The sequence below is a fragment of the Cynocephalus volans genome, chromosome 3, assembly GCF_027409185.1.
Source record: "Cynocephalus volans isolate mCynVol1 chromosome 3, mCynVol1.pri, whole genome shotgun sequence".
NCBI classification, from domain to species: Eukaryota; Metazoa; Chordata; class Mammalia; order Dermoptera; family Cynocephalidae; genus Cynocephalus; species Cynocephalus volans.
In genome coordinates this window covers 174671774-174698974 of record NC_084462.1, presented here as the reverse complement: position 1 = coordinate 174698974, position 27201 = coordinate 174671774, and the positions used below count along the sequence as shown (strand labels likewise).

At 50.3% G+C, this 27201-nt stretch overlaps 1 protein-coding gene across 1 annotated transcript in view; it reads left to right on the top strand.

Annotated features, from left to right (window-relative positions):
- The first annotated feature begins 1939 nt into the window (after positions 1-1939).
- CLMN (calmin) overlaps positions 1940-27201 on the top strand; it is a 111468-nt gene continuing 86206 nt past the window's right edge. The window contains exon 1 of the mRNA XM_063088589.1: positions 1940-2035. Coding sequence (XP_062944659.1) covers positions 1954-2035 — 82 coding nt within the window. The 5' untranslated portion in view covers positions 1940-1953. The remainder of the gene's footprint in view (positions 2036-27201) is intronic.

The following is a 27201-nucleotide window of genomic DNA, read 5'->3' as shown; positions in this document are numbered from 1 at the left end:
GAACACCAGATCCCAGCCACCGCTCATGGTAGAGAGGAAGGCCGATTCTCTTGGCTCTTTGCTCTGTGAAGAAAATGATATTCGGCCCAACTTCACCCAATAGCAATTACAGAAACTAAATCGAAGTGTAAAAAAGGGAGATAGCTATTAGATGAGGCAAAATTAGGTGACACCTGGCTACTACCACCCTGGCTCTGCAGGACACAGAAGCAGACCCTGCTCCCTGGAGTGTGAAATGACCACAGGATTATGAATCGAGGCAGGGAGAAGGCAGCTCCTGCCTCCAGTCCAGGTGGCTGGAGCTCAGGCACCCACGAGCCGCCGATGGGGCCTCCAATCCTGCCTCCACTGACCCCTGGCCCAAACTACTGTCCCGGTGGGAGCTCCTCTTCTCCTTCCGGCCCAGCTCCAAGGTCAGTCCTTAGAGACTGCTGCTGCTCTCCACCCGAGTTCCTTACCCCAAGCTGATTTTCTCCTTTCTGGAGCTCACGGATCTGAAATTATCACCTCCTTGTTCACCGGCTGTACCCACACTTCCTGGAGATGGATGGGCTGAGGGTAGACTCACTGTCCTGCAGGGCCCTCCCTGCCTCGAGGGCACGGGGCTGCTCATCCGTAGGGCCTCCAGGAGTTACTTATTAATTAGTGAGTAGAGGATCCATTCAGGGTTTCCAGTATTCAGTGATGGAATGATGAACACAGGCTTGGTGTTTGAATGCCCAGTAAAGACTCCAGATTTAAAGCCATTTTCTGTGTGGCCTTAGGTGTCCTGGAAAGAGAGCACTAACCCAGGAGCAGGGGCCTGGCACCCTCTGTGCCTAAGTCACTCCTCAGCCTTGGGCAAATTCCAGGGCCTCACTTTTTTGGTTTCTAAATAGGGCAAAGAACTCTGCCTGAGGTACATATGAGTTATGGGCCCCAACAAGATAAGATCCAGGAATTCTCAAGGATTCAAAGAAACAGTGGGGGGGGGGGGGGGGAGAAAAGCCGGAAAGGCCTGTCCTTGGCATTTTCATTAAAGTCCAAGAGACGGTCACTTGGAGACTCAGTGGCCCTGGACCCCACGAGGTGCCTCAGCTCCTAAGAGTTGGGCTGCCTCTCACTCCTCCCCAGAACCTGGGGCCACATATCCGGACAAGAAAATGTTCCCAATATCTAAACCAAGGAAAGAGGCCCTTCTCCCCATTGGCCCCCACTTTGGAGACTCCCCAACTCCATATCCACACTAGTTCACCCCCCGCCCCCCACTCAGGTCCTCGTTAATCCCTTCCCAAGGGGTCCCCAGGGGTCGGGGATGGGCAGAGCTTGAGCCCCAGTGCCTCGGGGGGAGGGGAACGGGGGCTGCCTCTCTAAAGTGAGCGGGGCGGGGGAGGGGGCTGGACAGGGGACCCTCCGGTGAGGAGGTGGGTAGACGACCAAGACAGGCTGGAGGCTCTGGGGCGGAGACGGGAGGGGGCCGGCCTCCTGGACCAGGTACCGGGACCTGCGGGACCCACCCCCCCCCGCCAGTTGCGTCACCAGGCCCATGGCCCCGAGACATCACAATCTGGGGGCAGGACCCCGCGCCTCATCACCGCCCGTTTGTAACGAAACAACCCAACACACACACACCCCTGGGGAAAATGAAACCGGCCTGAGCCCGGCCGCCCGCCCCGCCCCGCCCCTCCCCTCGCCCCCCGGGGCCCCCGCCCCCGGCCGGGGGAGCGAGCGCCCTCCCGGAGCCCCGCGCCCACCCGGAGTCCCGCGCCCGCCCGCTGCCCGCCCGCTGCCCGCCCGCGGCGGGGGCGGCCCCGACCGCGCCGCCGCCCCGCCCGCGCCCCGCCCGCCGCGCTCCAGCTCCGCGGCGCCCTCGCCGGGTGCGTGCCGCTCGCGCGCCCGCCCGCCGCCCGCCAGGCTCCCCGCGCCCGCCGCCCGCGCCCGGCCCCGGCGCCCCGGCCCGCCCGCCCGCGCTTCATGGCTGCGCACGAATGGGACTGGTTCCAACGCGAGGAGCTCATCGGGCAGATCAGCGACATCCGAGTCCAGAACCTGCAAGGTAACGCAGCCCAGCCTCCCGCCCGAGAGGGGCGCCCGATCGGGCGGGGAGCCCCGGGGCCCCGCTGCGACACTTGGCAACTCCGGCAGCGCCGTCCCCGTGCCCCGTCCGGACCTCTCGTTCCTGCCATTTGACTTGGGGAGGGGGGCTGGGGTTGTGGCGGGCCCCCTGGCCAGATTGACGGTGGCCCCGGGGGTTGGGGCGGGGTGGGAGGGCTCCCGTTTTCGTTAGGGGGACTCGCCACCCCGCTCCAGCCACCGCTGCGAGTTTGGAGAACTTTGTATGTGGGCCCTGGGGGGCGGTGGCCAGGTCAGGGATGGGAGAAGTGCGACTGCGTGTGTGCATGTGTGTGTGTGAGAGAGACAGCAAGAACTTCCTAAGTACCTCTGAGGCCAGGGGGATGGAATGGGGGGGTCAGGGGCGCGGGTCGGTGGGCTCAGGCCGGCCCCTCCCTCAGGGAGCTGGGGGCGCGGGACGCTGGAGGAGCGGAGCGTCTGCCTCCAGGTGGCTGAGACCAGCCCTGTCTGACAAGGGCTAGGGGCGGCTCTGCACAGATTGAGTGTTCTCTTTCAAAAGAGTTTATTCAGTGTGGAAACTTAGAAAGCACAAAAATATTTGAGGGAAAAAATCATCCATATCGCCCCCCACCCCCACCCCAATCCCCCTAAAGAGAGCTGCTCTTTGTGGAAGTGTATTTCCAGCCTCTTTTTTTATGTGAGCTTTCCAGAACTGGACAGAGTTCCCCTTCCGGCCTCTTTCCACCCACATTGACCTGTACAGGTAGTTTCTTTAGTCACTTCCCCTGCAAGGCTTGGGTTTCTAGAGATTCCAAGGTTGGGGGTGGCTGGCAGCGAGCTAGAAGGCCGGGGCAGAGAGAGGATGGGGCTGTGTGCCCGCCCTCCATCAGGTGCAGTAAAGTTTAAACTTTACTGCTAGAGGGCAGGGAGCCCCAGTGTCCAGGGTGCAGGCTGGGGGGGGGTGGGGGTGGCTGAGCAGTCAAGCTTAAACATTACAGCCTGATAGAATGTTTCCTGGGAGCCCACGTGGACCTGCTCCACCCCTAGGTTGTGCAAGGACAGAGCAGGCAGAGGTGACCTGAAAAGGAGGGGGGAACCTACTGGGGTGGGCACTGGCACTCAGTTTGCTCTGGGCTCCTCTAATCAATTCTGGCTGTGATTTTTGTCAAAGGAGGAGGATTGGGCTGGAGATATTGAAAATGATCCCTTTCGATGATAAGCCCAGTGCCTGGATCCTGTTGCCTGAGAAGAACTGACATCCAGTTTGGGGGTGGACATTAGTATGGTTTGCTGAGATGGCATCTGGTTTGGGCTGTCAGGGTGTGTGTGTGTGTTTTAGGCAATCACTCGGTGTTTAATAAGCACATACTAACCAATGCTTGGTGCAACAGTTTCTGCATTCCTCCAGGATCAGCTCCCAGTGTAGAGACTGACTGCTGTGAAGGGACGCTCAACAATATGAGCATTTAGTTACGCCTGGAACAGTGGGAGATGACTTCACAGGATGGGGACAATTAGAGATGGGTTCTGAAGGTTGGGTAGGAGTTCACTGAGTGGACACCTCTCCCTTAGCTGCCAGTGAATTGTCTTCAATTTTAGGCAAATGTCAGCTACAGTTTGAGCATCAGTGGGCCTTGTCATTAAACAAAATAAACTTTTGAATGTATGTATATCTATGTATTATATACGTATGTACATATAATGTGCACTAATTGTTGTGTAAGCTCAATAAATTTTTATGTGTGGGTACATCCGTGTCCCAGATCAAGATCTAGAAGATTTCCAGTACTTTAGAGGATTGCCTGTCGTCCTTCCAAGTCAGAACCCCTACCCCCCATACCACCAGGGTAACTACTGTTCTGATCTTTATTCCTGAAGATTAGTTTTGCCTCTAGAACGTGATATAAAATTGAATCGTACAGTATGTACTCTTTTGATCTGGCGTTTTTTGTATGTGTGATTCATCCATGTTCTTGCCTGTATAAGTAGCTCATTTTCGTTGCAGAGTATGATTCCACTGTATGGATGTACCACCATTTGATTGTCTGTTTATCTGTTGAGGGATCTTTGGGTTATCTGCACTTTGGGGCTATCACGAATGAACAAAGCTGCCCCTGTCTTTTGGGGATATTAGCACTGTGGAGTTGCTGAGTCGAGTTTTGTTGCTTTGCTCAGCATTGCTGAGAAGAGGTTGGGAGGAGTTGGAGGCAGGAATTTGTCTTCTCTCGATTTTTCCCTTGGTTACCCTGTCTCTTGACAGGATGCCTAACAGACGTTTTGGTTGGTACTCAGAAAGTCCCAACCAAAGGTCCAAGTCCAGAAGGCGCCCCACGCCAAGTTTAGAGCATCTGCCAAAACCAGCTGGTGAATGTCGGCTGGCCCTGGACGTGTCTCGGTGATCAGCTCTGGGGTCCACCAGCGGGGGTCTTGTGCATCTGAACTCCACATGGGAGATAGTCAGGAGAGGCAGGAGGAGTCCAGGCGGAGGTGTTGTTTTTTTAAGCTATGTGCTTACTTACAGCACAGGTAGTTGCAGTTGTCGTGGTGATGGGAGGTTGGGTACAGTGGGATTTCATGAATCTGTAATCATAGGGATTGAAAAGGATTCCCAGCCTCCATCTGCAGGCAGCAGCTGCCGTCAGGGTCAGGCAGTCCTGATCCTTTTCAGAAAGCTTTGACTTTCTCGCGGCCCTGGGATGGCATGGTTCTAGGTCAGTAATCAGGGATAGCTCTGAGGTTACAGCCTCTGGGACGCTACATTTCAGAGAAGAATGGTTTAGTAATAGATCTTGTATCTTTCTGTATATCTGTATGTTTAAGTTGACTTGGAGCTATGTTGGCTTCTGCTCACTTGCACATCCAAGGCCTTATCTATCACCTTGAACCATGGGATTCTGGAATCCATGCAGATATGGTTGTGATGTCGACAATCATCCCCTGAGGAATGTTGGAATGATGACTTCCTGACCTGTCTTTGGAGGTCAGCTGGGCAGAAAGCATGCCTCTCCCAGGAGGCCCATCACTGAACTTCCTGTATCTGACATGGGCAGATGAAGTTCTCATCGATTCGTTTACACAGATGGCTCATAAATATGTTTGCAGATGAGAGGCTCTCTGGCACAGCATGGTAGTAACTCTGGGCAAAGGCTGTCTGTACCTCCCTCACTGGGTCCCTTGCTAGGAAATGGGGGTAGTCTAAGCTGGTGGCCTTTTTGGAGAGGAGAAAATGGAATTGCAGGATATTGGCAGTTTCTGCCTGGTGACGGCTGCCTCTACTTTCTTGGAGCCACGTGGGGTGGAATTGAGGTTGGAGGCATTCTGTGAACAGGTCTGCGAACAGTTCTCTGCCTGGCTGTGGCTGCAAGGGCTCTGGTGTCCTCCTGATGACAAGGCTACTTTGGCTGCCCCCTTGGCCTCAGGGTCCAGCTCAGTGCTCCACCAGTTCTGGGGTTACTTTACTGTTGGTTAAAAAGGGGTGTTGGGGCAGGATTTAGAAGAGGCTCCTGTTCATGTAGGAAGACTCTACTACCCAAAGAATCCACAGCCCTTCTCTGTTCAGTGTAGCAAACATGTGCCAAGCGTGAACACCTTGCAGACACTGCGGAAGGAGAAGCTGGTTCTTGTCTCTGCTTTTAAAGAACGTGAAGTTGTCATGGGCACCCAGCCAGTCTGGGGCTCGAATTTTCTGATTCTAGTGGTGTGGAGGTCACGTCCATTTTGGGCTGTCTCCTGTCGTTCTGGTGTGTTTTGGGTTTGGTGCTGTAATTCTTGACCTTGTTGTTCCAGAGTAGCTTGGCTTGGATCTGGCACCCGGAGGTGGAGGTGGATTGAGTCAGGTGGGGCTAGGCAGACGTAGGCTTTTCTTGTTGCTGCCCGGGGGAGCTGCGTGGGGAGAGTCCATCATTGCTATCTGGCCCCTGCTGGCTAATGCTCCCTAAATGGCATTCCTACCCTAAGTCAGAATTTGCCCTAGGTCACATGACTTGTTAGTGGAGCTGGGATTTGAACCCAGGGCAGAATAACCCCAGGCATCCTATCGCACCTGCGCTGAGACCCTTGCAACGAGCACACAGGTAAGAGGCTGTTAACCTCATGGCTGGGAGCTGCAAAGGCCTCTTAGGTGAGGGAGTATAGGATCTGGACTTTGAAAGCTGAGCAGAAACTTGCCTCCATAGATTCTACATTGTGCAATGCAGAACAAGAGGGAAGTTGCTGGAGTAGCCCGAAGGCAGACTCAGAGGCAGGACAGTGCCTGCCTCTGGTTAGGGAAGATCGGCGTGGCCCATGTCACCCATTTCCCCCTTTCATTCCCCCGGCTCATGCTTGCTTGGATTCCGTGGTGACCTCTTTACAACCCTAGGCCTTGCTTCACATCCTCCAATCCACCCACCACCCAGCCACCTGCAATGTCCCTGCTAAAGCCTTCAGCAGGTGAGCAAAGGGCAGCAGAGTGGGACGTGGATATCTCCCTGGTCCACCCCAAAATGAATAGTATCATGGGCCACCAATGCCAGGAGGAGCAAAAGCTTGGTTTGCGCTGGCTACAGGATGAAGTCCTGGCCCCTTAGCCTGGTGTGCAAAGCCACCTGCGGACTGGCTCGGGATGCCACACCAGCCTTCTCTCTCATGACTATCCACCACTCTCTGCCCCTAGAGCCCACTCCTCCCAGTTCTTTATCTCACAATCGCTAGACCTTCCGAGCATGGAGCAGTGAGATCAGAGATGACGCATGGTCAGCATTATCCAGCAGCCAGAGAAGGGAAGGCAGAGAAGAGGCCCCCCTCTTGCCCCTTCCCACTGGCTCTTGGAGGGCACAGCAAGTGCACTGGAGGTTTTTGTCTAAACATCAAAAGAAAGTCAAATGCAGAGGTTTCGTGTCCTCAAGAAACTGCCTATTAGGGCACTGCCCTGGGGCTGTGCACTTCAGTTCTGAGGAATGAATCATTGTGCTTTCTTTTTTTCTGGCTGGGGTCAGGCCACAGGCTTTGAGTTAACTCTATTGCAGGCAAAAGGCTGTGTTCTAGTGCGGGCTCCATCCCTAACTCAGGCTGTGGATTTTCCCTGAGGGGCATTTGTGGGTGGGTGCATTGTACAGTTGGGGAAGCCACAGCTGAGACCAGGAGGTTGAAGGGCTGAGCCTGGGTGCTGTCTTTGTTGCTAACTTGCTGTGGGATCCTGAGAAATTTCTTTCCCTTGATATTCCTCAGTTTCCTCATTTGCAAAATGAGAGATTGGATTATCAGGGTCTCGAATCCACTCTCTGGGAAGGTGGTGTAAGGAGTGGCAGGGCTTGGGCTCACCTAAAGCCACCTGTATTGCAGTCTCTGGCACACATGGGTGGGACTCTGGGCTCCGCAAGCACAGCTGGCCACATTCCTGGATTCTCCCCACTGTCAAGTGCAGGGGATGCATTTCCACCAGTGTCCTGTGTAGGAAAGCCTGCAATTCATAAGCTTGGCTACAAAAGTACACGTTGGTAAATGATATGCATTCTTGGTTTGTCCTTGGCTGATCAAACTGGGTAGAGTTAAAGGTGCTCAGGGAGGTTTAGTGACCAGCCCACAATCAGGGCACACAAGGGGGTCCTGACTTATCCATGCAGGTTTGTACCCAGGAACAAGAGTGTTTAGGGACAAGGTGAAAGGGAAGCCCATCTTGCAAATGGTTTGTCAGTAGAGAGAAGGAAGCCCTTGATCCCGTTGGCAGCAGACCTAAGAAGAGGTTTCACCACAGAATCACGCATTAGCAGGCATGGCTCAGGGTCGGCCTTGACCCCACCAGAGCAGCTCAGAGCTGCCTGCGAGCCGCACAGCCTCATGGGAAAGCGGATCATCTGACCAGATCTACCACTCTTTGCCCAAGGGGCCCAGATTTCATGAACTGCCCTCCCTGACCTGTGGAACACTCTGGCATTTAATTTTTGACTGAAACAGCTAAGGCTCTGGGCAAAGTCCCTCTGCCCGAGAAGGCATAGGTCACGCCTGGCCTGCGTCTGAGGGGCAGAGAGAAAAATAAAGTAATTGTCTTTTTAGTGGTTGAACCATTAAAAGTGAACTCCCTGTTCCCATAGAAACCTTTTTTTAATTTCTCCGTTGCTGTGCCTCTTTTTTTTTTTTTTTTTAACAGCAGTAGATTGTGTCAGTCACCAAAGGAATTAGACACAGCATCAAAAATCACAAGTGTGGCTTTAAAGAATCTTTGACAGTTTTTTCCCTTACTAGTCTCTCTCCTTTTTTTTTTACTATGTTTTCTCTATCAGAGTAGGAATTTGCAAACCATGGTCCACAGGCCAAATCCAGCCCACTGTCTATTGTTGTGAATAAAGTTTTATTGGAACATAGCCATGCCCATTTATGTGTATATTGTCTATGGCTGCTTTTGCACTATGCGGGTAAAGTTGTGTAGTTGAGACAGAGAAGTACGCACAAAACCAAAAATATTCACCACCTGGCCCTGTGCAGAAAAAGAGGAAGGCAGAGGAATAAACTGTTAGTAAAATGTTTTTAGCAGAAAGAACAGGGTGTTTGTGTCTCCCTGTGTGTCTGTCGGTGTGTGTGTGTGTTTAATTTGGGTGCCAGCCTGCTCATTTGTTCCATAAATGTTTTATTAACTCAATTGCTCCGACTTGAAACAGTGGCCCAGGATGGAGGCCACCCAGTGCTCCAGACCCAAGGTGTTGGCTCTGAACTACAGCTGCATGCTTCTTGTACTTACCCTCTCGATACTGTTTCAAGAAGAAAGCCTGGACGAGGCCGTGATATCATCCCAACACCTGTGGGACACAGAATCACCCTCCTTTGCACTAGCAGGCCATGTATCTGGGGGTCTGAGGGGGCTGGGATCAGCAGTGCTTGGCCAGCCAGCCTCCCTGCGGAGGAGGAAAAAACCTGTGCTTATGTTTTGCATCAGCAGGTGTGGGGGGCCTCCCATTCAGAATGTGGCAACCTGGAAGGCTTCCTATAGGATGGCAGGGACTGTGTTCTCCAAGCCCAGACTCAGGGCATGTGACAAGTAGGAGATGCTTATGGTGACAACAGCAGGGAATTCTTGTTGTATGTGTCATGGCCCAGCCTTATTTTCAGAAGGTTGACTGTCTGCCTGGGGTACATTCAGTACCTGCTTTGGAAAAGGACTTACCCGCTTAAATCCTTGTCAAATAATAGTCACTGAGTCCTACCAAAATGCTAGGAGCTAGGGATGCAGGGGGAATGGGATGCTCCAGTATTTCCCAGTACAGAGAGGACGTCATGCGGTTGAGGTGAGGGTGTTGAAACTGAGGATGCTCAAGGAGGTTCTGCAGGAGTATGGGGTGGGGGAGGAGAGGCCCAATCCAGTCTTAAGAGTGGGGGCATTGGAGAGGAGGCCAGGGAAAATCTGCGATCACAATGGCAGGGAGTGTGGACCCGTGGGGAGAGTGCAAGGTCAGGGGGAGGCCCAGCAGCTCTTCAGCAGGACTGCAGCCAGGGTTGGGTGGGGGAGTGCAAGCGGTGGGTCCCAGGGGACTCTCACGCAGTTGACATTCACCTTTTTGTGATCTGCTGCTTCTTGGAGATTATAGTCCAGAGCCCCCAAGGGTGAGGAAAAGCCAAGGAGGATTTGGAGAATTTGCAGAAGCCCCAGAGTCATTTCGGTGTCAACCAGCACAAACTTTAGCTCTTGCAGAAGTCGGGGTCTTCCTGGAAGTACCTTTACGGCTCTGGTGACGTCATGACCCACTCCTGCTTCCCTCCCCTGGGGCCCTCCATGCAGCCAGGAACCTTTGCGATATTTATATCCCTCTCCTCTTTTAAACTATTTTTAATCCTCTATGGTATGACATACTTAAAAGGCAGCGTTCTGAGCCCTTCTAGCTGAGAACTGGGGCGGTGGGTGGGGAGGGGGCTTGGAGGTGACTTGCCAAGTTGGTGGTGAAAGAACTCGAACCCTCAGATGGCATCGTCCACTCATCCCCTCCCCTACCTCCCGTGTCCATCTGTCCTGGTCCTGAGTGTCTGTCTCATCCAAGCCTTTCCACGCATACCTGCTTCTGCACACATCCTCCTTGTTCGTTGCCGGGGCCACTGTTTTCCCTGCTTCCAGCGCCCGCATCCCCATTTCAGTCCCGCAACCTGAAGATCTTTCTATCGAGAGTGTCTGTCCTCTGTGAGACACCTCTTTGCCTCCAGGAAGAAGCCCTGCTGTGTGCTCTGTCCCCCACCTGTCCTGCCCATCTCTGTGCCTTTGTCCACAAGGTCCTTCTTGCAGAGAATGACCATGACCGTGCCCAGGACAGCCTCCCTGAATTCCATCTGTGCCCTCCTGGGCAGAATTCGCAGTCTCTGCCTCTGAGCTTCCTGGGACTTCACAGATGCTCTCTGAGCACCCCCCTGAGTAGGGCCCTGAACTGAGTGCATGTATCTTTGTCCTAACACAGAGGAGGTCTCTGACACAGAGTAGGTCTTTAAAACTGCCGAGTTATTGCAAGCTGAACAATGCCCCCGCCCCCAAAATGTGCTCGTCCTAATCCCCAAAACCTGTGAATATGTTTTCTTACTTGGCGAAAGGGATTTGGCAGATGTGATTAAGTGAAGGATCTTGAGATGGGGAGATTATCCTAGATTATCCAAGAGGGCCCAACTAATCACAAGCCTCTTTATGAGATGGAAGCAAGAGGGGTGGAGAGAGAGAGAGAGAGAGATGTGATGATGGAAGCAGAGTTCAGAGTGGTGCCATTGCTGGAAGGGGACATGAGCCAAGAACATAGGTGGCCTCCAGAAGCTGGAAAAGGGAAGGGAATTGATCCTCCCCTAGAGTGTCCAGAAAGAACACAGCCTTGCCCAACACCTCGATTTTAGCCTGTAAAACTCTTTTCAGGTGTCTGACCTCCAGAACTATAAGATAATAAAATTTGTGTTGTTTTAAGTGACCAAGTATGTGGCAATTTGTCACAGCAGCAATAGGAAACTCATACACAAGTGAATAGCAGATAGCAATCAAGCCTTCTCCTCTTTCCCAGAAGAGACACATCTGGGAGATATTTGCACACCTGGGGGTGTGAACGTCAGGTTGGTGGAGACCCAGGGTGGTGGCAAGGAGTGGGGCTGAGAGTGTAGAGACCTGCCTTCTGGTCACAGGGTTGTCACCACCTGGCTGCAGAACCTGGGGAGGCTACTTGACAAAGATCAGGAGAGTAGGATTTGAGGGGACAGGAGAGGAAGCTGACGTGGAAAAGCAGAGACTCTTTACCCAGGAGCCCAAATGAGGTGGTGGTGTCATGTCATCATGGTCCCATCTACGCTCTGTGGTCCTGGCGCAAAAAGGGTGATGTCCTAGCATTGTCTTCTTAGTTGAGCACATGGTCAACCCCGTAACCTTCACTGCTTTAGCCATTGTTATCCCCATGGTAAGTTTATGAAACCAGTAGTGATCACTGATAATGACACTTTCGTTCTTTTCCTATTTCTGCTTATTTTTATAAAACCAGGGTGGAATGCAATCAAATGTTCCAGTAATATCCCAAATATACTATGAAGATGGCGGTGTAGGTGAAAAACCTCCCCTGTGCTTTAGCAGGGCTTCTTCATTGTCAGACTGACTTCGGGAAGTTCTGACCTGAATTACAGAAGATAATTTAGGGTATTGTTGTGGGCATATGTATAATATACAGTACAGGTTGTATAAAAATCAGTCAAGTCAGGAATTGTTTTTATTTGTTATAGGGCATTGATGTTGTGATTATGGGGAGTTGGGGGGGGGGACGACCACAGTGCAGGACACTGTGCCAATTCTTCCGAATAACACTCATGGTGAGCGTTATTATCTACCCCCAAAACTAAGGCCAAGTAAGATTGTCACCAGTGCCAGGTTACTGAGCGAATTAGTGGTAGAACCAGGAATTAAAACTAAGTCTGGGAAGATGAAGTAAGTTAAGGGCAGGGGTAGTAAGAGGGGGGCTGATAGGACTAGAATTTGGGGGGAGGGAGAGACTTGGCCAGCACTAGATCAAGGACCAGCTGGCACTAGAGAGGGCAATTGACCTGGGACCCAGAAAGAAAACTGGAGTCTGGCTAGAGGATGTTGGGCAAGCAGTCAGCCAGCCCTGGTGTTGAGGTTTACTAAAGCAGACTCAGTGACTCAGCTGGTTCTGTTTATAGTCACTTACGTGCCAGTTTCCTTGAACTATAACAAAATAAAGGCTAAATTCTTGACTGACGATTCCTGACTGGTGATTCCCAGGGACAGATCTGAGAAGAGTGGGGCAGGGATCCCATTTTAAGAAGTTGGAGAAATGAAATTCCCATAACCTTGAATTATGGCAGAAGTGACCGGAGGCAGCCTTGGGAACCATCCTGTCATCCTCCTCCTGGATTTTGTCATGGTGATGGCAGATTATAAAGCATAGTCATCTCCAATCTGTCATTTAATTCTTATGGAACCCTCTGAGGTTGGTGTTATATTCCCAGTTTACAGATACAGACACTGAGGTCCAGGGGAGGTCAACAACTTAGCCCTGTCCTGCTGCGAGGGAGCAGCAGATCTCAGGATTCATTCCGCAGTCTGGTATCACAAAGACTTACCCTGGCCCCCAGACTCGCCAGCACTTGCCGGAGGCTGGTCTGCACGAGGCACTGTTCTCCTTTCACATGCATGAGGGGATGCATGGAACCCTCCCTTGGAGAGCTGGTCTGGCCTTTGAGATTGACTCTGATCTGAAACAAAACAAAATGTGATACCTTCCAAATCAAAGTTGAGGCCTTGGGAGCTGAGATTAGGATGTTGCCAGTATTGAATTCTCAGGAGCACTGTGGGCAAGTGCCATGAAATGGCATGTGATGGCTTACCTGTGGGGGACAAAGGTGCCATAATGCCATGGCACAATGTCAGACTAGCAGAGTGGGTGAGGAAGGGAAAAGCTGCAGCAGGAATCAGACAGCTGTTATAATCATGGATTGAGACTCTCCAGGGAGGTGCTGCTACACTTGGATTTATTAGTGATAGCTTGTTTGCCTGGGTAGACCAGAAGCTCCATTGGGTTGGGCATTGGGGCCTGCTCTGTCCACCATTGTGTACTGGGCTCAGTTCCTATTGGTCGAATGCATGAATGTGGAATCAAAGGGAGTATGTAGACCCTGGGGTCTGGCAGAACTGGGTTTGAGCCTCTTTCTAGTATTGCCTGGCTGTGGGTAAGTTGAGCCCTACCATGCCTTTCTGGTGAAAAGGCAGGATGATCCCAACTTCTCCTGGTTGTTAGAACATCCACTGAGGTCACCTGTCTTCAATGTCTTTTTCCCCTTCCCTTGCCTTTTCTCTAAGATGTGTATGAAAAACAGTGGCTCTCCTATTACCCCTTTCCCTGGAGGCTACCACTTGCAAATTTTTTTAGCTGATGATTTTGGTGTTTTCCTTTATGTTTCCAAATAACATGCATGTATTGCTTTGTCTGGATATTTTGGTTTTGATTTCTTACTGTGAAAGGTAAGGATGTGGGTCTCTTTTTTATGTCTTAACCTCACATCTTTCCTGTCTCCCCACTCCCCTAACTTTCCAATATATTTCTATCATAATTTTGGAAAGATCAGTAATTGGGATTTACACTGTTACTACTAGGTCAGTGCTTTTCAGAGCCTAGTTGTGTCGTAAATTATGTTCGCTTTTCCTTTCCTGCTCTAGTTCTTGTTTTCCTTGGAGTTAAAACATTGTCAGCTGTCGTGGCTATTGTTGGTGTATGTGCTTGTTCATTCATCTCCAAACTCTGTTACTATTCTGGATATCCCCTTAAGTTGTTTGGGTACTTTGGGTAGATTCTCTCAGTTCTCTCTTTTTGAGCAAGTCTGGGTCCTCTGGATATTGCCCTCCACACCTGGGGCGTGGCTGGCTGTCATCTGGGCTATCTGTCACCTTTACCTCTAATTCCCCTCACCTCTCTCCTGGGTTGGATCTCCTGTTTTCTGCCTTTTTCTTATGGCTTTATCCCTTGAATAAGGGAGCACACCTATTTTGAGAAAGAGTGTCTGCTGGTAAGTTTTTGCACATGGGAAAATGAATTTATTCTCCCCTAATTCTTGATTGCTACATTAGCAAGGCTTCAAATTCAAGGTGGGAAATTATTTTGCTCCATTGTCCACTAGCTTCTAGGGTTGCGGTTGAGAAGTGTGAATCTATTCACGATCCTTTGCGTGCAGCCTGTTTTGTTCTCTCTGGAAACTTACAGGATCCTCTTTTTGTCCCCACTGCTCTGTGACTTCAAGGTGACCTGTCTTGGTGCTAGTCTCTTTTCATCCATTATGCTGAGCATTTGGTGAGACCTGTCCATCTGGAGACTGTGTCCTTCAGTTCTGGGAAATTTTCTTGGATTATTCCTGCTTTTTGGTTTTCTCTGACCTTCTAGAACTCCTTTTATTTTAATAGCAGTCCTCTTGGATTGATCCTTTAATTTTCTTATCTTTGCTATTTTCTATCCCTTTTGCTTTTTGCTCTGCTTTCTGGAAGATTTCTTCAATTTTATATTCCATATTTTTATCTATCACATTTTTAATTTGCAAGAGCTCTTTCATATTCTTTAGAGAAGCCTATTTTTGTTCATGACCACAGTATCTTCTCTTCCACACTGAGGATGTTAAGGACAGACAGTGACTGTGGGGGGTGAAGCTTTGCAAGGAGACGGCTTTTTCAGTGGACCAGAGCATGGAGCCACATCGCCTGGTGGGAGCCCCAGCTCTGCCACTTCCTTGCTTTGTGACTTTGGACTAGTTACTTAACCTCTCTATTCTTCAGACACCTCTCATAAAATGGGAAAAACAATGACTAATATCTGCCTCAAGAAATGCAGCGATGGCATGGGTAACTGGGGAAAGGACTGAGAGCACACCCGTCTCCCGCTGGGAGTGGTGGACGTGTGCTTCCTCAGCCTCTCTCCCCAGGGACGTGCCTCTCCTTTGTTGGGTCTGTAGTTTTCCTAGTAGAGTTTCTTTCTTTAGCTGTTTTATCATCCTTGGTTGTCTTCTCATAAATAAGAGTGGGGGTCTATAAAGTGTCCTGCAAGCTCTGAGCACATGGGGGGGTTCCTGACTGGAAGCTTCTCTCATGGGTGCCCTGCTGGGCTTATTTTGTGGGAACCTCATGTGAGTATCTTTAGGTCTTTCCTCCTGGGCTGGTCAGACTCCCCATGGAAGGGTCTTATGTTTTCCTGCCTGGAGGGTCAAGACCAGGCTGCCGAGGGTGAGCAGTGTGTGTCTGGGAGCTCTAAGAAGGAAGAGGGCTTGGGGTGGGGGTGGTCCTCTGCATCCAATATGCATAAAGTCACTTAATCTGCCTGTTTTCAGTACAATGTGCACTGAGACCTTCTGTTTTACCCTCTTTAGAAAATAAACTTACACTTGTGTGCCAGCTGGGAGACATGGGGGAGGGGAGACATGGATCCAGCTGGTTCTTTCATTTAATCCTCTTATTGCAACCCTGTACCCCAAACCGGTTTCCAGAGATACTACCTCTACCTTGGCTTTTGGGTCATCTGAGTTGTAAATTGGCTTGGATTTCGTCTTTCCTCACTGCCACTTAGGATGTAGATTTCCGGAGTTTGCAAAATCACTGGTTGATCCTCTTTCCATCTCCCAGAATTTTGTGGCTGTCTCCCTTTCTGTTCTTCCCATCACTGAGGGTTTATTTCCTAAATACATAATGCATACAACAAGCAAAATCCTTTTCTTCTAGGCTTCAGTGGAATTGGGAGATGGACTGAAATTAGAAGCCATGCTGAGTCTGTCCTCTTTTCTGGAAGTCTCTCCCTTCCCTTTCCAAGTATTTCAGAACAGCCAGGTAGGAAGCTGGCAAGTAGCTGCTGCAGTCACCCTAGCTTTGAAAATTTGAGGTCTGATGATGCCGACAGTCAAAATTTCCATTTTGACTGTCTTCCAGGCTGCTGCTGAATACTGGCTACCAGGAGAAATCGGGGGAATTGCAGAGTGGGTGTTGGTCACAACCACTTTGTTCACCTGTGTCTGGGGTCCCAAGGCCTGGGGGTCAGTGACCCAGAGGAGTACAGCTGCAGAGGCAGAGGTTGTCCTTAATGAACTCACCACCAAGGGCCTCCTGGGGCCTCCCGTCACCTATCAGTGGGCTAAAAGCTCCTTCCAGCTTGGCAGGTGGGGTTTTAACTTGACACCTGGCGCTAACCATTGTGCACTTGTTGCTGCTGTTTGAGAGCTGCAGTCTGTGCAGCATGTGTGTGCATCGGCAACTTGGGAAAGAAAAATCAGACTTGCCGAAGGAACTGGTTGTTTGGTTTCTGCATTGTTGGGGTTAGAGCCCTGCCTGCTTTTATAAAACCTTCCTAAGCCCAAAGCCACAGGCTACCTGGGGGAGAATTGGCTGGTGCCAAGCTTTTAAAGTTAAGCTATTCCTGTTGGCAAGATTAAAGGTTATCCTGCATCCATCAGATACTACCAGGCTGACTTTACTTCATCTTCTAGATTTTTGAGTGGGTCAGATTACTCGGAAGGAGGAGCACGATGGAAACACCCTTTGGAGATTGTGGTAAAGAATGAATCAATCCAAGATCCTCTAGCATAGCTGAAATAATGCCTTTTTATTCTGCAGCCCCTATCGAGTAAACATAGTTGATCAATAAGAACAAAACCAGAGAAAGGACAGCCTGCCTGGCCTCTGGCAGAAAGAGAAGTTGTTTGAAACCAGCCCTGGCCTTGAATTTTAGATCCTTCACTTCGTAGTTGCAGAACTTTGGCCAAATTATGTGTCCTTGTGGTGTGTTGGTTTCTTCTCTCTATAATGTGACTTTAGTAATAATTATACCCTCCCAGAGTTGTTTGTAGGATTTAGTGAAGTCATGAATATTAAAAATGCCCAGTACTAGTAAGGGCTTTTTGAATCAACATTGGTTTCTTTCCTTTATTTAAAGTAAAAGAGGAATTTTTTTTGGTATGGTATTCGGTATTTTGGTAGGGGCTCAGCTAAATGAGGGGAATAAATTGGTCACTTAGTCAATATTTTGGGGTTGTGCTGTGTCATGTCAGATTTGGTGTCTACACTCAGGGATCATGTTGTGGAGACCGTATGGCAGTCATTGACAAGCACTAAGTTTTCTGGTCGGAGGCCTGGAATCCTTCAGAGATGGGAGAGATTATTGGGGTTGAGCAATCCAGAAAGGTTTCGTGTAGCAGGATCTTGTGTTGGGTGGGGACTCAAGTAGATGGAGATTGGCAGGGGTGGCCCACCAGATGAGTGAGAAGGTTGGCATGAGCCAAAATGCAGAGGCAATAATATGCTGGAGTGTTCAGGAATGTGACGGGTCCAGCCTGGGTAGGCAAAGGCCTGGGCATGGAGGAGGAGGGAGGCCTCATTAATAATGACTTGACCTTTTGACTCACTTTCCCCTTGCAGCCATTTGACCCTGGGGATATGGCCTAGGTTGGCTAGGGGCCAGCCTTCCTCAACCACTGTTGGTTTTTGGAGTGCAATGGTCTTCTGTGTGTGGGTTGTTCCACATGTGGCAGGTTTTTACATTGTTGATTGAGTTCACAAAATGCCAATCAAAATTTCCCCCAACATTTCCACCTGGGAGTGGTACCAGCCATTTGAGAACTAGCAGGGTGATATGCATACGGAGGGGGAGGCCGTGCTTCTCCAAAAAGCTATCTCCACTCTTGTGCACAACAAGAGCTGTGATAACTACGTGTGCCCCTCACTCAAAAGAGTCTTTGATATGAAACTGCAGCTTTGAGGCTCTTAGAAAATCAATAGTTGATGTAATAGCTGTTCTGTGAATCATGCCCATTGTAACTGAGGACTCTGCAGTTGTGGAAGGATCCAGCAAAGTGACGCAATAATGCATGACCCTTTCGGATTACTCCATGGAAAATTACTTAATGCGTCAGGTGCAGATAGTGCAACTTTTATTTCTATTTTCCAAAATATCACCTGTTTCCAAGTCAAACCAACCAGAGCCCTTCTGGTTCTTGAGTTAACTTTGTGCAACAGCAGCTTCCTACAAATATTTATTGAGTGTCTGCTTGGTTCCAGGCTCTCTCCCAGGCACCAGGGCTGTAGGCATGAGGGAAGCAGACCTAGTCTGTGCTCTGTGGCTGGGAATCAGTCCCCGTGGGCTCATCAGCAGACTATGGGGAGAGTATCAAACTAGGGGACCTGGTACCGGGTGTTGTGGAAGGCCATTCAGAGAAGATTCAGAGAAGGTGGTGTTTTAGGTTGAAATGAAAAGAATAGATGGGAGTCAGCCAGAGGAAGGAGGAGAGGAAAGTTCACCCAGAGGGGACAACTTGCACAGAGGCCGAGGCAGTCTGGAGCACGGCTCATGGACACGTCTCCATCAACTTGAGCTGACAGAGGATGTAGCATTCAAGGTTGTGTCAGCTCTGCAGCATCTAACTTGCTGACCCCTTGTATCCTGCCTGGGTAGAAATGGTCATGTCTTTGGAGTCGGAGGCAGGGGTTCTGGATTTCTTCCGTTCAGTAAAGCAATAGGCTGGGGCTCTGGGCCATTATCAGAGAGAACAAAAGTTCTGTGATTTGTTTCCAACAGGCTCAACTTCCAAGAGGCTCCTAGCCATTGTTTGTATATGTGGTGGCTCTGATGCCAGCCCATGGAGTTGGGGTGACTTTCATTTTACACATCTGTGTGCTGTGAGGTGCAGCAGGGCACTGTGGTTGTGTCCTCTCCTCTCCCCAGACCCATCTCTCCCATTTCCTTTCCCTTTCCTTGTTCATGTCCAAGTCCAGGCAGATCTGTCCCCTAGATGGGAGGTGCTACTTCCTTCAAGCATCATGCTTCTGGGTTGGGGATAATTAAAATGTTGAAAAAGGTGGTGAGGTTGGTGGCAGTATATTCACCATCTACGTGGTCATATTGGCCCTGTTTACTGAATGCCAACTCTGGGCCAAGAGCCCTATTGGGTGTTTTATTTTTCTCATAACTGTATGAGTAGGGGAAGTATCTCCTTTTTTTAGATGTGGAATTGAGGCTCAGGGAGGTCAAGTACAAGGTACACAGTCACACAGCTGGTTAGTGGCAAGATCAGAATTTGGCCTCGGATCTTTCTCACTCAGATACCTGTGCTCTTTCCACTAAGCCACACCAGTCCCACACTGAGCTTGAGTCTGGCTCTGTGAATGACAACACATGGCTCTGGCCCTTTTCGGTCCCCTTTTCTACCTCTTTTTCAGTGTGCACTGTCTATTATGATAGGCACCAGTCACATGGGGCTCTGGAGGACTCGTGTCCAGTCCAGACTGAGATGTGCCGTGAGTATAAAATATGCATGAAATTTGAAGACTTGCTATGAAAAAAGAATGTGAAATATCTCAGTAATCATTAAAAATATTTTTTACATGTTGAAATGATCACACTTTGGAAGAGTAGGTTAAGTAAAAATGTTATTAAAATGTAACGACTAGAACATGTAACATTACATGTGGCTTGCACGGTATTTTGATTCAGTAGGACTAGGTTAGCCTATCATTTCTAAGGACCTTTTAATGTTTCAATTCTCAGACTACAGTGCTTATGTTATGTGCAGTGTTTCTGAGCCCTGAACCCTCTTCTGAATTATTTGCCTTGTGTTTATCCCTGAGCATCTGGTGGGACTCCAAGCCTTGACTCCTGTCTGAACCCTGACTGCATCAGAGGAAGGAAACTCACCTGTTCTCGTGTTACCTGCCACCCTGGGCAAAAGTATTTTACTTTCTGAGTCTCAAATACCCATCTATAAAATGGGGGTGAAGATTACCCTCCTCAGGGGTTGTTAAGATAAAAGGATGTACATAAAGCCCCACACCTAGCAGGGTCTCTACACACATTCTCTCCCTGTCAGCATTCTGTAGCTGACATTTGTCACCCTCATGGCAGATAGCAGTTGTTCTGGGCCTTGTCTCTGCATCGGTGATGTTCATGTCTTTAGCAAAGTCCCTCGGTGATGATATGCTGCAGAGTCAAGTGAGCCGCCCCTGTGATCCTGCTGGTGCCATGTTAGGGAGGATGGTGCTTCTGTGACCTGCGCCCTGGGGGGCAGGGATGTAGCTGGAGGAGGAGGTGAGTTGGAGGCCCAGATTTGACTTTGTACACCTGGTGCAGGGAAATCAGAGGACTCTGAGCAAATGAGTCAAGTATTTGCCTAGAGGCTGCCCTCGGGTGGCCATAAGTACCACTGCACTGGTCCATCTGTTTGGGCCTTGGGTGCCCAGATCTAAAAACTCCAAGGTTAAAGAGTTAAAATGGTGATTGAGGGTGCTGGAGGCGTGCAGTTCTGGCTGGTGGTGGTGATGGGGGCAGTTGTAGAAGAGGGGGCAAAGGCAGAGGGAGGGACAGAAGGGACGCCGCTTCCCTCAAGGAGTGTTGCATCTTAAAACAGAGCCCTCATGTGCTCTGATGAATCACCCAGACAAGCCATCCACGGATTCGAGGGTGAATCCCCGGCCTCCCCGGGCCTCTTTCCTCGTCTTTACTTGCTGGAAACCAATGCCCGCCTCATTAGTAATGCACGTGGAGCCGTTGGCACGGCCCAGCAGTGTAATCCACAGGAGATTATCCACTTGGTTAATCATCTGTGGCAATTACTGTTTTTGTTTTTATATGGTTGTAAAGTCATATAACCACATTTTTGGGCTACCACCCTAACACAGCTGCCACTGTTACTTCTATGTTGTCCCTTCTGGTCTTTTTTCATGTGAGTACATATCATTCACACTTGTATCTGTTTCCCATTTCAGTTCTGCTTTTTGCTTTCCCAGGTAATGTCTTATCTAGTGCCTTCTTCCATGCTGTTGGGGTCTCCCTGTACCCCGTGCTGGGTGAGGCCCCCCCATGCCCTTGGCATTGCATCTCAGCTCTTGCTCCTCCACTGTCACCCTGCTATGGCTTGTCTGGCTCCCTCAACAGGTGTGAGCCTCTGTGGGCAGGATTTGGTCTTAGCCACCTTGTGGGCCTGGCCCAGAGGTGGTCCAGCCAGTGCCCATGGAGGGACACGCTGCCCTGCTGAGCATCCAGGCTGGAGTCTTCTTAACCATCTCCCCAGTGGGAGATGTGAGCCTGCTCCCCAAATAGAGCTGCCTTAATGAGCATCTCGCTCTCTGTAGCCATCCCAATGTGTTGCAGAGGAGGGGCCAGGAGGGGAGATGGTCGGCAAGGGGCAGGTCTGGGACGCTGGGGATTTAAAGGCAGAAACAGTCCAAGTGGGGGTGCGGTGGTGTAGGGTGAAGATCACACAGCTTAGGGCCCACAGCCAGGGCTCGAATCCTGCCTCTGCCTCTTGGTAGCCAGGTCTCTTCAGACCTTGGAACCCCTGTTTGCTCCTCAGTAAAACTGCACCACTGTGAGGAGCACATGGTGTTCCCATTCCGTGAGCGCCTGCCATCTAGCTGGCAACTCCACCAGTGGAGGTCACTTAAAACAGTTCCTCGAGGGAGGGACTGTTCTATGCTCTGTACAACAGTGGTTCTCAAGCTTGAGGGCAGAAGTTCTCAACTCAGGGCAATTTGGCCCCCTGGGGACATTTGGAAATGTCTGGAGACAATTTTGGTTGTCACAACTGCAAGAACGCTATTTGTATCTTGTGGGTAGAGGCCGGGCATGCTGCTTAACATCCTGCAATGACAGGATAGCTCCCCCAGTTGAGGGTGACCCAGCCCATAATGTCCACAGTGCTGAGTTTGAGAAACCCTGCTTTAGGTGCATTGGAATAGCCTGGAGGGCTTGTTAAACCACAGGCGTCTGGGCCCCACTCCCAGAGTTTCTGACTCAGTAGATCTGGGGTGGGGCCTGAGAATTTCCATGTCTAACAGGTGCCCAGGTGAGGCTTCTGAGAACCGCTGTGCAGTGGAACCTCTACAGGATAAGATTCCACACATATAGGAAGAGGCTGATGAATGAACCAAGGGCACGGTCACCACCCTGACTCCTAACTCATGCTCTTTTGAGTGCTGTGGCCATCCTGGGATAGAGGTGCTTTTGTCAAGTCCCCCAGGTTCAAAGAATGTGACTCCCACCAAGTACCTGGAAGCACCATCTCCCCACGGAGGGCTGAGTCCTGGCTCAGGGCCTGCCCTTAGCCCAGCTGCAGCCTCCTGGTCCAGCAGCTTCCAGGAGATGAGATCGGAGTGTCCCTCCCCCTTTTTCTCTTCTCATTGGGGGTTGTGCTTATCACATTCATGGAGGGAGGGATCCCTGGGCTCTGGCCCCAGGTCCTGGGGATGCTTGGACAAGGGGCCAGGAGGGGATGGGAGGAAGCTGCCCAGAGTTCCCAGCTGTCGGGACCTGGTCTCCCTTCTAGAAATGGCTGGGCAGGACCTCAGGATTTGGGTGGGGATGTGTTGAGCACTGACATCAGTTCCTTGGCCTGCCCAGGGACTCCTGGGACACCCCCTTCCTGGGCCCCCTGTATTGACCTTTGTGTCCCTTTGTGCCTGCATGAGTCAGTGTAGGGAGCCGAGATCTGATGAGCCCATGGAGGGCAAGGAAGACACCAGTGTATGGTATGGCTGAGCCTGGTATTGGGTAACAACACTCATGTGGCTAAGCCTTGAATGTTGGATCCTCTTGTGACTTTGCATGAGGGATGTTGTTACTGGAAAAGGGGGGAAATTGTCCTACCTCCCTCAGAATTGGGGTGTGCATTAACTAATGCCTGCCGTGTGGGTAGCCCAGACCTGCCACACAAACCCTCCAGAATCAGCAACCACTGGTTCTAGTCTGCTGAGTAGCCATGCGACGCAGACCAGTCTCGCGGCCCGTGTCTCACCTGGGAAGGAGGTTTGAAGATGGCTGGCCTGCCTTCCTCCCACAGTGGTGGGGAGAGTCTGTTGAAGCCTGGATAATAAATGCCCCTCCCACCACTCCCCACTGTCTACCTTTGCCACTCACCACTTCCAGGCAGCCAACCTTGATTACCTACCCCCTGCTTCCAGCGTCCAGCACTTAGCTCTCTGCTCCCTGCAATGACGGGACAGCTCCCCCAACTGAGGGTGATCCAGCCCAGAATGTCCACAGTGCAGAGATCGAGAAACCCTGCTTTTGGTGCATCAGAATAGCCTGGAGGGCTTGTTAAACCACAGGTGTCTAGACCCCACCCCAGATAGGATGCTGTCCCCTCAGTGTGTGATTCTTTATGGGCAGGGGTCCTCCAGTGTCTCCAGCACCTGGTGCAGTGCCTGGTGCAGGATGGGTGTTTAGCAGATGTTGGAGTGAATGAATGAAGGCCAGGAGCCCTGGTGGGTGGCCCTTGGGGCTGTATGAGGAACCTGGCTCTCTGGGAACACTCACACACCAACTTTCAGAGCATCTCCCCTTCTGATGTGGATCCAGTGGGGGTTGAACGCCAAGGAGTCCAGATTGTTCTCTGGACTCCGGTTTTCCGCATGTGCTCCCTCCTGACTTGGATGAACCTCCTTGGGTTGGGAGAGGGCCATCCCAGCCCATCAGCTCACCCTCCAGCAGATCTTTCTACCTGAATAACGACAAGAGAGGGAGGAAACAGGCTCTTCTTTGTGTTTTGTGACTAATTGGGGGTATAAAACCTGTTCAGGGGGAACGTGGAAGAGAAGAGAGAGCTGCAGGCAGCCACCTGTCAGGAACTGGGTGCTGTCATGGTGGTCAGGTGGGGTGGGGTGGGGCGATCACCGATGTCATGAGAGCTTGGAGAGTCCAGGATCCTGTGACCTTACAGTAGTCTCCTGCAAGTGCTGGCAAGGCTGTGGGGCAACTGGAACACTCATATACCGCTGGTGGAAACGCAGCAGTACAGCTGTTTTGGAAAAGCTTGTCAGTTTCTTATAAAGTGAAACCTGTACTACCATGCAGCCCAGAAATTCTGAGTTATTTACCGGGAGCAATGGAAACATGTCCACACAGAACTCTATGGGTGTACTAGTCCGTTTCCACTGCTTATAACAAAATACTTGGAACTGGGTAATTTATAAATACAATGAAACTTATTGTTTACATTTTCTGAGGCTGGAAAGTCCAAAGTCCATCTGGTGGTGGCAACAGTGACCCAGGGGTCTCACATCACAACATGGTGGAAGCAGAGAGAGAGAGAAAGACAGACTTTCCTCTTCTTTTAAAGCCCTCAGAACCACGCCCCTGACCATCATTATTAATCCACTCACTACTGCATGTTCCTACAATCCAATCACCTCTTCAAGGCTCCACCTTTCAGTTACTGTAACAGGATTTCCCACCCTCCTAACAGTCACAGTGGGGGCTATGTTTCGAATACATAAATCTTGGGGGACACAATTCAAGTTCCAGTGAGTTTTGGGGGGACATAATTCAATCTACTACAATGGGAGTGTGTATGTGTGTGTGTGTGTGTGTGTGTGTGTGTGTGTGTGTGTGTGTGTGTGTGTGTGTGTGTGTGTGTGTATAAATATACGCAGGTTTACTTACAATAGCCAAAAACCTGACATAGTCCGTACATCCCTCAACTGGTGAATGGAGAAGCAGGTTGTGCAGGTCGTGGCATAGCTATACAGTGGAACACTGCTCAGCAACAGGAGGTGAGAGCTACTAATACACGCAACATGGATGAATCTCAAGGACATTATGCTAAATGAAAGAAGCCAGATTCTAAAGGCTCTACAGACAATATGATTCCATTTATATGACATTCTGGAAAAGGCAAAATTATCAGGACAAAAAATAGATTTGTAGTTTCCCCGGGATGGGGAAAGAGGATTGACTACTGCATTAGTCAGGGTTGTCCAGAGAGACAAAAGCAATAGGATATGAATATAAATATATAAGAGAGGTTTTATCAGGGGAATTGGCTCACGCCATTGTGAAACCTGAGTAGTGCCACGATAGGCCGTCTGCAAACTGGGTGCCGTAGTGTGGCTCAGGCCGACTCAAGAAGCCTCAGAACCAGGGGAGCCGATGGTGTGATTCTCAGTCTGAGGCCCAAGGCCTGAGAGCTGGGGGTGTGCCACTGGGGGTGCAGCCTGGAACCCAAAAGCTGAAGAGTTTCAAGTTCTGATGTCCATGGACAGGAAAGCAGAGTGTATCCCAGCTCCAGCAGATAGAGACAGAGATTCACCCTTTTCTCCATTTTTGTTCTCTCTGGGCCTCCAGTGGATTGGATGCTCCCCACCCATGTTGAGGGAGGATCTTTACTACTGAGTCCACTCAGGCCCACGTGCTAGTTTTTTCCAGAAACACCCTCCTCATAGATGTACCCAAAAGACAGCTTTACCAGGTTTCTAGGTATTCTTTAATCCAGTCAAGTTGACACCTAAAATTAACCATCACTACTATAGTGGGGCACGAAGGAACTTTTTGGGGTGATGGAATATTGTATATCTTGAATGTTACACAACCACTAGTTGTGGTTATGTGACTTTATTTGTTATGACACAGAACAGTACACAATAAAAGGTGAAATTTGCTGCATGGAAATTATACCTCAATGCATCTGACTTTAAAAAGAGAGAGGGAGTGGCTGACCAGTTAGCTCAATTGGTGAGCGTGGTATTATAACACCAAGGTCAAGGGTTTGGATCCCTGTACTGACCATTTGCCAAATAAATAAATAAAATATTAATAAAAAAAAGAGAGAGAGAGACACATTTAAACAGGACTGCACAAACATGGCCTAGTTTTGTGACTAATGATGTAAGCAAGCACTTTCCTAACTGATCTTTGAAATCCCTTTCTCATTAAAACCACAGGAACTCCACTGAGCCTCAGGCATAGATTTACTTTGTAAATGAGACTTCAGAGACTTCTTTCAAGCCTAGTAAAGTGAGATCTGCAGAGAGCTGCAGGCAGGAGTCTTACGGCTACCCTCACTCTGGCCCCAGCAGGCACCGAGCCCGAGTCCTCCCTGGGAGCACTCTAGCTGGTATTCCTTTGCTTTCTCCATCTCTAAGAGAATGTGTTCTCGAATCACTGCTGATGGGAAGATAAGATTCAAGAGCACCGGGCCTGGAGTCAGACAGGCCTGGCGTGACTCAGGATCACCCTAGGTTAGGTTTGGCTGTGAGTTACAGAAAACCCCAAATAACAGTGTTGTAAACAGAAATGCATTTCTGCACAGGCAGTCCAAAGCTGGTGTGGCAGCTGTGCACCACAAATCTGCAGGGCTCCAGTCTCCTTCCAGCTTGTTGCACTGCCAACCCCTGGTATAGCTCTTGACCTCATGGTCCAAGATGGCTGTGAGAGCTTCAGCCATCACATTTGTGTTTCAGGCAGCATAACGGAGGAAGGGACAATGAAGAAGGTGAATGCTAGCTTTCTGTTAATGGAAGTTTCAAGAAACTGCCTCATGGCATTTCCGTGTTATTAATGTCCCAGCTGAGTGGGCACCATAAAGAATATCATAAAGAGAGGACACACTCTGGAATCTCCAAGATCCAATCATCCGACCTTATTTGCTCACCAGTCAACTCTATGCTAGGCCCGCATGACAGAGCTACTAGAGTACTGGTATCACCACTAGCTTTGTTCTGTAGCAGGCACTGAGCTCAGTGCCTTTCTGTGCTCTCCAGTGATGCTGTTGTTATCCCAGTTTCAGAGAGGGGGAGCCAGAAGAGAGGATAAGGGACTTGCCCAAGGTCACATAGCCAGTGAGGGGAGGACTGGGGTTTGAGGCCAGATAGCGAGGGTCAGGGCCTGTGCCCCACCTCAGGGTGCCACAGATGCCCACAGCTTTGTGCAGAGACAGAGCTGTGTGTACATCAGGGCAGGACAGCAGGATGGGGTAGGCAGATGGGGTGTACCCATTGGGGATGGTCTAAGTAAGGTTGTGGCGATTCATTCCATTTTCCATCAGAATTGTTGTCTTCAGAATAATTACTGCATCTGGGAGTGTCGTTAGCAGTGAGTTTACAGGGTGATGTGAATCCCAGCATGTGAATCCCAGCTCTGCCACTAGCCAATTGCCTGGCCTCCCTGAGCTTCCATTTTGTTTTTCCCCCGAATCGTGGACCGGACGCCAAGCCTGGTTGAAAGGACTGGACAGACCCGCTTGTGAAGCACTGGCAGCAGCCGCCACAGGCTGGAGGTCAGTGCAGGGACAAGCCCCATAGACATCAGGACCCGCAGTGCCTTTTTCCCTTGGGTCCAGAGCAAGATCCTTGTGCTGCCTCAGAATGGGGCCACTGTGCCCAGATGGTCAGCGTGCTGCCCTCTCTTTAGCGAGGTCCTTGAGACA